Source organism: Tauraco erythrolophus, chromosome 4, assembly GCF_009769465.1.
Source record: "Tauraco erythrolophus isolate bTauEry1 chromosome 4, bTauEry1.pri, whole genome shotgun sequence".
Taxonomy (NCBI): Eukaryota; Metazoa; Chordata; class Aves; order Musophagiformes; family Musophagidae; genus Tauraco; species Tauraco erythrolophus.
The window spans coordinates 23,987,412-24,003,579 of NC_141468.1; the positions used below are offsets into that span (position 1 = coordinate 23,987,412).

General features: G+C 45.4%; 1 protein-coding gene across 3 annotated transcripts in view; it reads right to left on the bottom strand.

Annotated features, from left to right (window-relative positions):
- The window catches only part of MAPK11 (mitogen-activated protein kinase 11), a 35,013-nt gene extending 22,848 nt beyond the window's left edge, over positions 1–12,165 (bottom strand). For 2 of the 3 annotated variants that reach the window (XM_086610402.1, XM_086610403.1), the window contains exon 1: positions 12,015–12,165. In XM_086610402.1, coding sequence (XP_086466528.1) covers positions 12,015–12,127 — 113 coding nt within the window. In that variant the 5' untranslated portion in view covers positions 12,128–12,165. Of the gene's footprint in view, positions 1–10,846; positions 11,066–12,014 lie in introns of those variants that run through there. The other variant, XM_086610404.1, reaches the window with a different exon arrangement.
- Between the last annotated feature and the right edge of the window lie 4,003 nt (positions 12,166–16,168).

A 16,168-nucleotide genomic window follows, 5' to 3' on the forward strand; every position in this document is an offset into this window, starting at 1 on the left:
AGAAACATAATTATTACTATTTTTTTAATTTACAAGAAACAACTTTGTAACAAATCTTAACAATAGCTTTTTCAGATATGATCATTCTTGACCCAGAACTCTTTGCAGTTATGACACATTTTTTGCTGTCTGTCCTTTCCAAGATCAAGGATGAAAAGCCATTACACTGCTTACAGGGACAGCATCATTTTCACACAGATTAGAGACTTTTGCTTAGTGTGATTTTCAATCACTGCTTAAATTAGACCTACCTTTTCAGTGTTGTCAACTCCTGTATTTAATAATTCTATTTAAGTTCTGCTAGATGAAATAGGAATCTCTATTTGTATGCACATTTTCCCAGTTCTTAAGATTTCAGAGAAAAGTTTGAACACAGAAAGGGAATGCAGTCCAAAAAACTCAGGAGGCAGGAAGCACAGGATTTTAACAGCTTCATGCTGACTTTATGACCTTTGATGGGGCATGGATTTTTAGTAGCTGATATTTATAAGCATGGCCATACATACAGTCATTTCCCTAGTATCCATGGAGAGGTTTATCCTCTGTGGTTGCAGAGCAGTAATACTGGACAGACAGGCCATTCATATGTACAGCCTGCTCAGACCCTTCAGGGCTTTTGGGATTAGGAGCACACTATCCAGCTATGGCTACTTAGCCTTCAGGATCAAATTCGCTTCAACAGCTGGAGGGCTGCTTGCAAGAGCCCAATCTAACAAACTACACATGGAGCCAACTTGTATCCTATTTAGTAAACTCCAGTATCCAATGCAGGAAGAACCCTTCCTGGCATCAACTGGTCCCCTTGGACTACAGCCAGTCCCTGATCTTCTTAATGCTTTGGGCTCAGACAGGGCTTGTTAGCTGGGCACAATGCTACCTACCCACAATGACTGGAATAAGTTCAGGAGTGCAGTGTTGGGTCTAGTGAGTTCTCTTCATTCCTGGAGCTAGCTTAAGTCTAGCTGATGTAGAATGAAGGCATGACTCAAGCTGGTTGTGTGTGGTGCCAGTCTTGTGTTTGCAGCAAACTCCCCATTTTCTGTAGGCTACTCGTGTCAGCCAATATTCCATCCCCATCACCCCAGAAAACCATGAGGTTTTAGTTGTCTACAAAGTGTGATTTTATCCTTGTGGAAGCATATCTGTACAGATAATTACAATACTTGATTCATTTGAGGTTAAATGCAAAAATACAGAAAAGACTAACGCTTCTAATTTATTTTCTATAATTCAGTGCCCCAGCTTGTGAGGCTTTGCCCCTACATCATCAGAAGTTTGACAACTGGTTGGATGCACTACACCAAAATTAGAATGCTGTACACAGCAGATCCTTAAATTTGCTCCATGTGACAATGACACTGGGTCTGGGTTTCCCCCATATTGTTCTAGGCTTCTATTTTTATTTCTTTCACTGCAGCACAATGCAAGTTTCTTTCCTTCACTGTGTCACATTCCTCCAGAACACATGAAGATTTCCCATTACATGTAAGTGTTAGGAGAAAAAACAAAGAAAAAACTCAATTCATGCTCAAAACACAGATGCACACGGGCAGAGCTTTACTGATTTCGGTAAGAAAGAGGGTAACATCCAGAAAATAAGATGGAAAGTACACAGAACTTCTGCCACATATTTGGTACATGCACAAATTTGAGCTCTTATTCATAGACCTCAGCATCCTTTCATGTACCCACTGACTCCTTCCATTACAGGAGACATGAACCTCCTTGTGGATGAACGTCCTCTGAATTTGTAAGATCCTGAATTCCTGAGAAAAACAAGTAACAGCAGCAGAAGGGTGTATGTGAGTGAGTATTGAGGGGAAGGTACGGAACAGGGGTCAACACACAGAGAACCTAATCATTGATGCAGGCAGCCCTTACTGCACCGTGCATTGGCAAGTAAAATAGAAAAGAGGGACACACAGGAACCTTGCCCTGGGACATTTTCTAGGGGCCAATCGTATAATCTGGGTTCCTTAAAACTGCAGTGAATGACAACCCTTTTTAAATTTCTCATAAACGTTATGTAAATGAATGAAAGTCATCAAATGGAAGTAATTCTCCTTGGAAGTCCAAGGAGAACGTAGGCCCCCTCCGGAAGGATACTGGTGCTCTGGTTACCCGGGACATAGAGAAGGCTGAGGTACTCAATGAATTTTTCGCCTCAGTTTTCACTGATAAAGCCTCTTGTCTTACCACCCAAGCTGTGGAAAGAACTAGCAAGGACTGTGAGGATGAACCATCGCCCACTGTACTTGAAGAGCAGGTTCGGGAACATCTGAGGAACTTGAAGGTGCACAAGTCCATGGGACCTGATGAGATCCATCCGCGGGTCCTGAAGGAACTGGCGGATGAAGTTGCCAAGCCACTGGCTATTGTATTTGAGAAGTCGTGGCGGTCTGGCGAGGTCCCCGATGACTGGAAGAGAGGAAACATAACCCCCATTTTTAAAAAGGGGAACAAGGAGGACCCGGGCAACTACAGGCCGGTCAGCCTCACCTCTGTGCCTGGCAAGGTCATGGAGCAGATTCTCCTGGGAACCATGCTAAGGCACATGGAGAGCAAGGAGGTGGTGGGTGACAGCCAACATGGCTTCACCAAAGGCAGATCGTGCCTGACCAACTTGGTGGCCTTTTATGATGGGGTGACAGCATCGGTGGACAAGGGTCAACCAATGGATATCATCTACCTGGACTTGTGCAAAGCTTTTGACACTGTCCCACACGACATTCTTCTCTCTAAACTAGAGAGGCATGGATGGACCACTCGGTGGATAAGGAATTGGCTCAATGGCCGCACTCAGAGAGTAGTGGTCAACGGCTCAATGTCCAAGTGGAGACCGGTCACGAGTGGCGTCCCTCAGGGGTCCGTGTTGGGCCCGGCCCTCTTCAACATCTTTGTCGGTGACGTGGACAGTGGCATGGAGTGCACCCTCAGCAAGTTCGCCGATGACACCAAGCTGTGTGGTGCTGTGGACACGCTGGAAGGGAGGGATGCCATCCAGAGGGACCTCGACAGGCTGGAGAGGTGGGCCCGTACCAACCTCATGAAGTTTAACCAGGCCAAATGCAAGGTCCTACATCTGGGTCGTGGCAATCCCAGGCACAAATACAGACTGGGCGGAGAATGGATCGAGAGCAGCCCTGAGGAGAAGGACTTGGGAGTACTGGTGGACGAGAAGCTCAATATGAGCCGGCAATGTGCTCTTGCGGCCCAGAAGGCCAACCGCGTCCTGGGCTGCATCAAGAGGAGCGTGGCCAGCAGGTCGAGAGAGGTGATTCTCCCCCTCTACTCTGCCCTCGTGAGACCTCACCTGGAGTACTGCGTCCAGTTCTGGAGCCCCCAACGTAAGAAGGACATGGACCAGTTGGAGAGGGTCCAGAGGAGGGCCACGAAGATGATAAGAGGGCTGGAGCACCTTTCCTATGAGGACAGGCTGAAAGAGTTGGGGCTGTTCAGCCTGGAGAAGAGGAGGCTCCGGGGTGACCTTATAGCGGTCTTCCAGTACTTCAAGGGGGCCTACAGGAAAGATGGGGAGAGGCTATTCAGGAGGGCCAGTTGTGATAGGACAAGGGGTAATGGTTTTAAAATAGAGGAAGGTAGATTCAGATTGGATATTAGGAAAAAATTTTTTACCATGAGAGTTGTAGAACACTGGAACAGGTTGCTCAGAGAGGTGGTGGATGCTCCATCCCTGGAGACGTTCAAGGCCAGGTTGGACGAGGCCCTGAGCAACCTGATCTAGTTGGAGATATCCCTGTTCCTTGCAGGGGGGTTGGACTAGATGACCTTTGAAGGTCCCTTCCAGCCCTAACCATTCTATGATTCTATGATTCTATAAATGAATAACATGGATTTGGGGTTTTGTTTGCAAGGTTTAGTTTGCTTCTGGGTCTCTTCTAGGATCTTGCTTTTCTTTTTTAAAACACAACTTCTTAAATTTTATTTTTAAAAAAGTAGAGCTACTATTTATCGAGATATAGAAGGGTCTTGAAAAAAACACACAGAGTGTCTATCCAACACCAGAAAATGGACCACTACTGGCAGTGCAGCAAGAGAACAACAGAAAAAGGCCACTCAGAGTGAGCTTAAGTTAAGCAGCAAAGCAAACCCAGGAAATGGTTCATTTGTTTCTTCTTTATAAATGTTTACTTTACGCAAGTCTAAGTCGGTGATTTCCACGCTCTAAGAGCTAGATTTAAGGTACAGAGCATGTGTTTGTCTACTAAACCACAAAAATCATGACATATATGTGCATCAGAAGGTAACCATAAAGAAAAATGAGAAGATAGCAAGACAAAAGGTGGGAGGATGAGTAATGGGCAACTCTGAAAAGACACGTTAATCTCCTCATTAGAGAAAAAAACACCTTGCTTGATGATGACAGGTTATTGTATTGTAAAATTACATCCCATCACTTGGATATTATTCTGACACACTATGCTGAGCACTAGCATCAATTGTTTTGGCTTTAGTACAATCGCTGTCAATTACCTCAGATTAATTTACCACTAAATCTAAATACAAAAGCAAAACATCTCCTACAGATGCAACATAATTGTTCCATAACCAACATAAAAATATGTACATACTTTTAAGCAGACACTGAAAAATACTAAAAATTAATTGCTATCCATATGTTTACGTGAATACATCACCAGTCTTCTTTCAATGTAACAACATGATCATAAAAATGCTGCATCAGCCTCTGAATCCACAAGCTATTTTTTATTTTTCTGATCTGTCTCTTATGTCTCCACAGTGACTTAAATATTCAAACAACTTTATAGAAGGGCAGTCACACTTTTCTAGGCAAAGTTATAGACAGTACAGCTTATATCAGTGGGAGTGACGCATTTAAAATCATGCTTGTGAGGAAAACATACAGAAGGTCATAAGCTGTTAGCTTCCTCAGCACATGTAACCAACTCATGGATACTAAAATAATCATGTATTTTAGATAGCCTATAAACCCAATGTCAGTATGTAAACAAGAAAATCTGTCAGCTGCCACTAAGCCAGTACACTGCTTAGTGACAAATGTATTCTATTCAGCATTTAATTAAAAAAAGCCTGCCAGGTAGTTATAAATGGTGGGCTTCAAAGCTACAGCTCGAAATGCTCGTGGTTAATCTGGATACAAAGTTTAACATGAAAAATACCAGTGCTTTCAAATACATTACATAAACCTAAACAGATGAAATCTCACTTACATTCTTGTCCTCCTTTTTCCTATTCCTCCCCCACTTCTCCTTCACATTTCCTGTCTTCTCTCTCTACAACGGCTGAAATATTAAATGGTGGCAATTTTTTTCCCAGGTCATGTAGCGGTATTGAAACGCTCTCTCCCTTCCTGAACATATGCATCCAGAACTAAGATACTGGATTTTTGGTACCAACTAGCTAATAGGTACTGAAATTGCAAACAGCTCCTTAGCAAGCTGTGTTGAAGCAATCTGGCCCTAAGACTTTAAGGGTTCTGCATCAGGGACTGTGTCCCCTAGCCAACAGCAATCACAATCATGACTGACAGCAGGAGAGGAAAGCACTTAGCTATGCCACTGCTGCATCATGTGTTCAGGAAGGTGTGTATTATAACAAATTGTATTAAAGTAGGGGTGGAGGAGATCCTCTGCAGAGAATTTTTATTCTGTTGATGTATTCCTACAGCCACACAGAAGGCTGTAATGCCATGATCCTTGCTGCCTTTCTGGCATAACTGGCTCATCTTGTGCCTCTCTCATCTCTCTTCCATCCCATGTGCCGTCTTTCTCTAAAAAAAAGATCTCATTAATTCCTCCTGAAAGAAAGCCTGTACAATACTAAGTGGTCTTCCTCACTTCTTGAGCTTGCCTTTTCTACACCTTTCCTACAACTCCCTCTATCACCCTCCTCACATGCATACAGATGTTTCTCATCTGCTCTCAAACTAGTCCACAGGCTTAGTCACAGCATCTTACATAGAGATCTTACATCACAGCTCTTCTCATAGTTCTCCACAAACACCTCCTTCCTGATACAATCTCCTCCATTAAAAGCATTCTTAGACATTCACATTTAAAATAGGAACTTTGACTCCACTAATTACCATCCCACTTCCCTTCTCCTTCCCAAGTCAGTAACTACGCTGTTCCAACAGCTGGACAATACACAGGATGAAACTGGACAAAGGAATGACAAGCAATCTGCATTCCATCCTAGTACTCCGACAAACTCTCTAGTGATGTCTCCCTGGCCATCTTCCTTCATGTACCTTTCACAAAATTTCTTGAATTCTTGACTTCCCTTGGCTTTGTAGCTGCAAACCCCATTATGTCTTCATTCCTAATAGCTATTTCATCATGTTCCTCTGAGGGTCTCTCTCGCTCCGCAATATTTTTTGTTGCTTCATTTATTTTCATCCATTCACTCTAGCAATGCTGCTGCAAAGACCCTCCTCCTAACCTGTAACACTGATCATGCAACTCCTTTTATTTAGTCCTTCTCCTCAGTGCAACCTCACTTTCAAGGCCTGGTTTCTAAGTACTGTTATTACATATAGTCACTCTTAAGAGGTGTCCTGCCTCTGACTGGACTCTAATATCAGCCTTCATATCTTACTCAGCTTTCAAGCAAGTGTTTGAATAAGCTTAGAAGGGCTCATTGTAAATATCAGCAAAACTAATGAAAGGATTCAAAACTTTCATTCGGAATGATGCGTACCGAAAATGCACAACTGCTAACAGATCTTGGACAGCAGTATTTTAACAATACTGTTTGAAATGTTTCAAATAAAATATAACCATAAACCTAGGTAGGTGAAGTTCAGCCCCTGTATTTGCAGTGGAAACAAAAGACCTAAAAGAGGAATAGCCTGAAGGGAATCAACTGAAATTAACTGGCTCTACACATGTTTGGGATTCTGCTTTTAGCCTGTAGAGACCTATACACACTCTTCAGTTTCCAGCTGTATTTACATACAGCAGGTGTGTGTCACTACTACTCCAAGTTTATCTCAGCATTTACTGTTTAAACTAGCATGTAATGTTACAGTGACACATATCGTAACTCCAGTAACCTGATCTTGTGGTCGAAATCATATCCTTAGTATCACTACAGCTAAGTAAAAGGTCCCTTTAAAAAAAACCATCCAAAAGTCATCAAGTACAACCTTGGTGAAGGAATTTTTCTCTTTGTTGGTCAAAGACAATTTATATCAGCTTTTGAAAAACCTCACATGCTACTGAGTTGTCTCAGCATCTCCTTAGAGGCCCTCAATGTGAAAAGGACAGTATCAGCAATGTTATGTTCCAGTCTTGCAAGCTACTGCCCTCAGAACACTTGAGTGACAATCTAACCAGAAGTGCAGGATGGGGGAAAGAAGAGGTTAAACTTCAGGATTAAAGCCTTTCGCTTTTATTTTTCCACTTGTACTTCCTCAAAGCAAAACAGAAGCCTAATCGCCACCCCACCTTCCCCCGTTTTTACCCAAAATTAGCCAGGATAAAAACTTAATGGAACTTAAGCATGCACTTAAAGTTAGTAGGATAGAGGGAGCTGCTGAAGCATTGTATTCTGTAAATGACTTAAGGCAGGCTTTGCTTTCCCACTTTTCTTGAACTGAAGCCTGTGCCATTGCATTCTGACTTAGCAGGTCTCTTTTTAAAAATGTGTTGTCACCCGAGTTGGTGTTAGGCATTGCATACTCTGAAAATTAAAAGAGACTGACTGCATGATGTAAGTCTCATAGATGCCAATGGCCTGTGAGGAAACAGTGTAGGAGTTTCTGCTTGAGAAGAAGCCCTGGACTCGCTTTGGTTCATCTTGCAAGGTTTGTTCTTTCCAAAGGTGGCAGAACACAGAGCTTGCAGTATGCTAATGGGAAACAACCTGCTGGAGAGATCAGAGACAGCAAGCTGCAGAAGGCCGTCTATACCTCCCAGGCAAAAATAGGACTAAGTAGGTTGGAAGACAGTTTACAAAAGCTGGCATGAAAAGAAGCATACAGGCTTTAAAATAAAAAAAACACAAAAACAACCCAGTAAACCAAAAATCTATCCACATTACATAATCTGCAGTATAATAAAAAGTCTTTAGAAGAAAAAATAAAAAAGAGATGAAGAAGCTCTTTCTCAAGCAACTGGTAAGGCCAGCTCCCAGAGGAAAAGGTGGACAGGTACCAAACTATAGTGGACCTACCAGGGTAATACAGCAGCAAGGCAGAGATGCTGCAGGCCAGAGATTCAGTTTATAAGCAATATCACTGGGACAGCTGAAAGACTCAAACACAGCCAGAATTCTTATTTAAAAGGCGGAGTCACACGGGACAAGAGTTTAAAATGCAGTTTGACCTGAGACATGAATTGTCACTTTTCTCCAGAACTGAAAGGAAATGTTTGTAGATGAAGATTGCCTTGTGAAAGTAAGTTTGCTTGCTTTCCACCTAAATGGCAATAAGCTTAAATGTTGCACTTGAAATCAGAAATGTTTATAAAACTCACAGTTAGCAGGGATAGTGCCTGGTCTATAAGAGTCGACCAGCTCTTTGACTTCGGTGTGAGAGAAATCCAACTTTGAGGGTAGACACTGTGAAAATGCATTTTTTCGTAAGACTTTCATTTTTAACTGAGCTTTGGCACAAGGAAGAGTTAAAATAATTGTCTAATATAAAAAAATTCAGCTTGATAAGCAAATCTATAGCACAAAAAGAAAACAACTCCAAAAGAAACAGTTGTGCATGTAAATTTGGTATTTGCTAATACGCAAAGAACCCCTGAAAAAGAAAAATTAACTAAAATGTACTGTTGAAGACTCCGTTGATAATTTTAAATGTAATTAAGCTACCATACACATGCCACACTTCCACAGGTCTTTAATTTTTTTTCCTAAATTTAAAAAAAATGAGATCCAACAGCAGCAAATGACAGAACATCCACCAGCTTGAATGCTCAAAGGAAAGAGCTCAGGTAAAAGGAAGCCCTCCGCAGAGTTAAAATACTAGAGTAATGCAAACTGTACTGCGAGGGTGGAAGCACCTGAGGAAAACACCTCACAGCTCCCTCTGTGGTTCACACAGACGCTGAAGTGCAACTCGCTTGGCAATGTGGCTGAGTTCTTCCTAGGATTTCCAAGAAGGACTGTGCTTTATGATGTGTCATTAAAAAAGTGAGAAAAGCAGTAGAGCTCTTTATGCTAAGGAAGGTTTGCTTTTCATACATATTCCCCGTGTAAATAAAAACCAGGAAAAACATACTGGAAAGCACTGTGCTTGATAAAGATACCTCTCCAAAAGCGAATCTGCTTTAAAACAACAATATCTGTCTCCATAGAACATTTGATGTGTCTGCATATAAACACTAACCCAAACATGAATTCTATTGGACTCACAAAATGTCAATAAATTGGGCCAAAACACAGCCTCCTGATACAAACTTTTTTATTGATTTTCAGCTGCAAGCAAAAAAAAAAAAAAGATAAGCAGGAGTTAGTTTAAACGCAAATATTTACAACATGTTTCTTACTACCAGTTATCACTTCAGTTGCACAGGTCTAATGGACGTGACTGATAATTTACTGCAAAAAGGGAAAGGGCAGGACTAGAGAGGAGTTTCACTGAGGTCGAAAAACATTTGTTACAACAACTTTGTTCCTGTTTCAAAGCCAGTGTCTAGAGTTCAGGACCTTGGCTTCTATTCAGCAAAGCACTTAAGAATTTGTTTAATTCCAGTGGTTTCTGTAAGACTTGAATATGTTTTTAGATATTTTACTGAATAGGAGTACAATTATTCACAAAAGCAATACAGCATATTACTCAAGGGAATGATTGTGTCTCGTAGGTCTCCTGGGTAAAGCACATGCACATAGAGGAGAAAAAAAAATGAAATCAATTTCAATAGACACTAAAAATAGATGGCTTTTCTGAGAGAGATGTGAACCTCTTCCTCAGATTCAAGCTTCTGTTTGGGTTTATAGTTCATCGATGTTAACGAGGCTATTAATATAGAGTAATATTTTATTGCTGTATTCTGTTCTTAAATGTATATTTTAGAGCAAACCTTTCCCATGGCATCTTCCAGTCTCCATTTTAATTCCCAGTTCCTAAGCTTTTCCATTGATAAAATACTAGGATTTCCTTGGCTTTGCAGACAGAAAAGTAGTTAAGTACAAAGAATTAACAACACTAACAGTTTTTAAAAAAAACCCAAAGCACCAGCTGTGCTGCAAGTGAACCACGTTTTCATTTCCTTTGCAATTTCTCAAAAGTCTTGACATTTTGTTACAAAATTGAGCAGAGTCTTTCCCTTAAAACTATGTCAGCATAAATAGGGAAAATAACCAGAAATGCAGGTTCAGTCAGAACGCGGTAACAGTTACTCCTACTGTATAACCAGCTCCTAGTTTCCAAAATAAAAGAGAAAGCAAACTAAGATTTTATAGTCTAAATAAACTAGGCCCTTGTGAAACTACTCACATCAGATACTCACAGGACTAACTACACTGGCAGGTACCAACAGTCACGCTGTATCTGCCTAGATTTCCCTGGCGCAAACATAAGCCTCATATAACAAAAAAGAGAAGAATTCAGAGATACTTCGCACTAGTCCTGTGGGTTTCTGCTGATTGTTGGAGGCTTTTTACATGCACATTCCTAGTTTACAAGTAACTGGGGCATTTCACAGAGCCAGAGAAGGAAGCAACAAAAACCAAACTCCGTAAGTGTTCTCTAGTATATGACTGTAAAGAGAAAAAAGCGAGCGACTATTGCACGAGTTTAGTCCACGGCAAAAAGTTAAGTTGTAAGGAAATCTTTTCTTGTCTAGGACACTTAAAGGCCCATTATGGATTGTTTTTGCATAATTCCACTTACCCAGCTAACAAAAGAAACACCATTCTTTTTCAGAAATCCCTTAAACATCACCATTATTTCCAAAAATTGATTTAAAGCTTTTACAAGCACAGTGAAGTGTGCATCAAATACGAAAATAATAGCCCAGTCTGCACTGGGAGTTCCGGAAAGTGCAAACCTGATACAGTAATTATCAATAGAAGGGAAACATTTTCTGATAAGATTTGATAAACTCTGACGCAGTCCTAAAACGCCGAAGCCCTTGGGCGGCAATCTGCCCTAATTTGCGCTTCCCCCCGAAATCGTCGGCTGAGACCCCCCCTCTCTCCTCCGTCAGCCCCCCCGGACCGACCCCTGCCCTGCCGACACGGCCCCGCTCCGGAGGCTTCTTCCATTGTTTCCGAGGGCAGAACTCATCCTCACTGTGCGTGTCCCGGGCCCGCGAGGGCAGGGGCAGCCCCGCCAGCCTCTCCCGCTGGAAGGCGCGTACCCCCATGGCAGCCCGGGACCGGAGCCAGCAGGGCCGCGGCCCGCCGGTGAGCCCTGCCGGGCCGGCAGCAGAGAGAGCTCCGACAGCCGTACCCCGCCGCTGCCTCCCCGTCCTCCCCGCTGGGACACGCCATGACTGTGCAAGATTCCCGGCTCCGGGGCAGTTTTCGCTCCGGCGCGAGCGGCACCAGCCGACGAGCGGCCCCGCGGCGGCCGATCGGTTTAACCGGCGCTGGGGAGCGGCGGGGCCGGCGGCGGCGCGGCCAGCGGGCCCGGCGGGCAGCACCTCACAGCATCCCCGCGGGGCGGGGGGCGGCTCAGCTGCCGGCGCGGGGCAGCGGCGGGAAGGCCGGCAGGGGCCGCCCTCGGGCGGCGGCGGGCCCGGTTGCCCGGGTTACGGAGGGGCATGCCCCGGCCCCGCGGGGCCGCCGGCCGCGGGGGAGAGCTCCAGCGCCGCGCCGCGCATCCCGGCACCCCGCGGACACGCCCCCGCCCCGGCACGCTCGAGGCTGGCCCCGCCGCCGCCGCGCCGGCACCCCCCGCCCCAGCCCCGCTCCGCGCTCACGACCCCCGGTGCTCGGCACGGCCGCGCCGGCCTCCCCGGCATTGTCTGTCCCCGCGGGGCGGCGCCGGGGCTGCCCCCCCGCCCCCCGGCAGCACCTGCCGGCTCCCGGCCCCTCTCCCGCCGCCCCGCACCTACCAGACGGAGCCGTAGGCGCCGGAGCCGACGGGGGTGAGGTTCTGGTAGCGCTGGGGCACCTCCCACACCGTCTTGTTCAGCTCCTGCCGGTAGAAGCCGCCGCGCTCGGACATTTTGCCGGAGCCGCCGGCGGCAGCGGCAGCAGCAGCGGCAGCCGCCTCTCAGCCGGGGCGGGGAGCGAGGCGGGCACGACCGGCGCCGGCGGGGAGGAGGGACCGGGAGGGGAAGGGGAGGGGAAGGCGGGAGGCCGAGGGGGTGGCGGCAGCGTCCGGGCCCGGGGGGAGCCCGGGCGAGGGGTGCCCGGCGCAGAGGCCCAGGAGCCGCGGGGCGGCCCCCGGTGTCCGCCCGCGGGGCCACCCGGGGCGGGGGGCGTGTGGGGTGTGGCAAAGCGCTGGTCCCGCCCCGGAGCGGCCGGCATCGCTGCCGGGGCGGTGGCGGCCCGGAGCGGCGGCTGTCACCGCACCGGCCGCCCCTGCCGGAACGTGCGGGAAGGGGCCTGCGCCGCGGCCCGCTGCTCTCGGCGGGGGCGGGCGGGCACGGTCACCTGGCCCTTCGCCTGGCATCCGCCAGGCTTTTTAAAGCCTTGCTGACACCTGTCTCATTGTGCCACGGCCGCCTGACGCTCCCCCTCGGCGCGCCCGGCCCCCTTCGCTCGCGTTACGGCGGTACCGGGATCTGAGCCGGGGCATCGCACGCGGGGGCAGCGCGGCCCTCGCTCACCCAGCCAGCTCCGGCCACATCTCTCGGATTTACTGGAAATCCCCCTAGTCCTGGAATTTCCTCTTAAAGCATTAACTCCCGTATGCGTTCAATCATCTGAACACCTCCACTTTCATCAAGGAAGATCCGAGCCCTCAGGATAAGAGGAGAAATCTCGAAAACTTTAAATTCCCAAAACACATGCACCAACTAAGAAAGTATTCTCTGATTCTTTACTGCTTTTTTTTTTTTTTTCCTTTTTCAAGATGTACTTTATACAATATTTCAATGACTGGTGGAATCATTGCAGCACTACTGCAAATTTTCCAGTATATTTTGCTATGTACTATTTCCTTCCGTAACTTCTTGTGTTTCCTTGAGCACCTCTAAGTAACTTGTATATAGCCTCTTTGCATAGATTCAGTGTATGGAGATTGCTCTGCACCTGCCTTTGAGTCAGTGTAGAATATCTCCACTCTCTTTTCAGAACCTTCATGTAAGTGCACTGTGTTTCTGTACCATGAATTGCAGTTCCCTTTGACAAACAGATGCTCAGCTCATGATAGAACATCACTGTGAGTGTACAGAACACACATGCTTGAGTAGTTGTGAGCATGATGAGCCAGAAGGCAAGTTTTATTGATGCTCCAAACACTGGATGGAACCATACAGCTCTGAAACCTCAGCCCATGTTGCATGACAGGACTTCCATACTAGAACTACCTGAGTGAACAGTGCCAGCAACTTTCACCTTTGTTTAGTGCATTTCAAATTAAAAAAATATATGAATGATGCTACTACAGCCATTTATCTGCAGCCATCCACTCAAAGGGTACTAAGTACTCCTAAAGCTGTAGCCTAGTTCTCACTTCTGTCCTGCTCTAGTGCAACAGACATCTCCAGTCCTTGCCAGACTGCTCCTTGGTCCTATCTGAATTTCTGTGCTGCATAGTACTGGGCATAGTACTTGAAGGAAGTGGTAACTGTGAAAAATCCAACAATACATTCATTTATCTTATTTTATTATAAAATAATAATTCATTTATCTTATTATCTTATTTTTCTCAGGACCAGCATTTTGAATTTTAAAATCAGAACAACAGTGCTGTCACTCAACACCAAGCCAAGAAGAAATATTTTGCTCCCAGTGTTACTCAAAGGAAGCAGGCCCAAATGTTTTCCAGTGCCAAAATGAAGCAAATAATCCTACTTGCTGACTTTTATTCTACTTGGTTTCTGGAGGTGTTTTAGCTTCTGGCCCTCACCCACTCACCAAGTATTGAATTATTTCTCACTAACCGCAGCCATTTTTGGAAGTTGAGTCTATCCATATCTGCCCAAGCTTCTAATCATACCATTTCCACAGGAGTTAATTTTCTGTCTTGTTGATATTTACAGTCACTCTTAATTTCCTGTCTTCTGTGAGCTTCTGTCAGGTATTTGTATTGCAATCATGCCTCTGAGATTGTGACTGATTACCTCGTTTTATTGGATACTACATCTGTGATGCTCTATTCCATGTAACGAGGGAGATATTGGAAAACTTAGAGGTTGGAGGGCAGTGCATTTGAGCTATCTCAGAGCTAGGTAGGTTACAGGTCTCCAGAAGCCTCCTGTAAAGCAAGCCCTGACAGCTGCTCCTCCCGCTGCAGGAAACGAGGATCAGCTCATCCATCTTTGCTGGCTCTGCGGAGGTGCATGAGGAAGAGGAAGACGCAGCTCCCTTGTCAGCCGCATTCTTGTCTTTTAGTTCCTGTTTTACAGGCCGGCCAGGTCTGTGTGTGCACAGCGGGGAGGAGAGTGAGCGCTCGGAAGAGGTGTGAAGGCGTAAGGAGGAGATAAGGTCATGGCTTCCTCTGTACATACGTTGCCTTCTTAGGAATTTTAATTTCCTATACTGGAAAGTGTGCTACATTAAATTCTGCCTGAGGCTGTGCCGGGCTGCCCATGGACAGAGAGAGGCCATAAAACTGATGTGGACACCTCACACTCCTTCCTCTCCTGCCTCGACAGCTGCGTAGCTCTCTGCGATGGTTCCTCCCCACACCAACTGCCGATGACCGGAGAGCGACAGGTCAGCAGGACTCGCCATGGATCATGTGCGGCGGTGTGGCGTGGGAGGGAGGCCCGTGTGCTGCGGTGGGGCAATGGGAGGCAGGGTCCCGCTGTGCGAGCCTCGCGCCTGGCGAGCAGGGGGTCAGGTGCGGACCTGAGCCACGGCTGCAGGCGGGAGGAGGCCGTGTCCCCGGGACGGGGTGGGATGCACTATCCCTCTGAGGCACAGCAGTTCCAGCAGGTACTGAAGGAAGAAACTTGCTGGTGTGGCAGGGCACTACTTTTCTGTTGTGGCTGTTCTTGCACTGCGTAGTCAAATCCTACGTTATTCTCACTAGAACAAACGCAGTGAAAACAAAAGAGTTTATTGTTTTAATCAGTTGTGAGTTACTAATTTTCAGTTATTCCTCATTCCTGTTTTACTTCCTTTTTTTGTTTGATACGTTGTGGAAAGCTTGCACATCTTTGCTAACCTCCTTCTGTCTCCTTTTGATTCTCATTTATTCTCTCTCTCTCGTTCTGTTTTGATTTTCAGTTTAGGAATCACAAATTTAACACGTAGCACAATTTAAAGTGTCCAACTTTCATACTAGTGATAAACATGGAAACCTGAAGAAAGAAAATGCCACCTTAGTACTGAAAACATACCATTTCCTGATTGGAAACATAATCATATTATTGTAAACCCAGCACTGATTTAAAACAGGCTTTGGAAAATACAGGACAGACTGTCAGCAGATCAGGGTTCAGCCTGTTCTCAATATAATTACTGTAAGTGTAGAGTAGCTCTAACTAAAGATTTCCCAAATACCAGTGAGGTTTTAGGATGAACCACCTTGATTCTGTCACTGCATCTGTTACAGACTTAATTTTGAACTTGGAGATGCCCATTAATAGATTTCACCTTCTCCTCCTGAAATTAGTAACAGTAAAATAAACCTGAGAAGCCATGAAGATGCTTCCTGTGCTGCTTTATTTTAAAAATATTGTAAGGAATAATGAACATCTTTGTAAAAGAAAAATTTATCTTTGAATGTTACATACACAACTGTTAATAATAAAACATTGTGGTAATTGGCTGTAGTGCTGATTTTATTTGCACGTTCTTGCGAATTTCTGAAACCACATCTACGAATATGTAATTATAACACAGGAAAGCTGTCGCCGTTTATAATGCCAGAAAAGACGAAGTACAGGCAGCAGGAAAGGCTTAATGAAGCCTTCTGTAAATAGCAAGTCAATCATTAGCTAGTCTTAATACATCGGTTTCCATGAGGTTGCTTTGCTGTTACTGAATTACTAGACACTTGTTGCATGTGCCTGCAAGGTAGGATCACTCTTATTTCTGCTATTAACACTCTTTGCTGCTGAGCGCCTATTTGGAAGCCTTATATAGCACC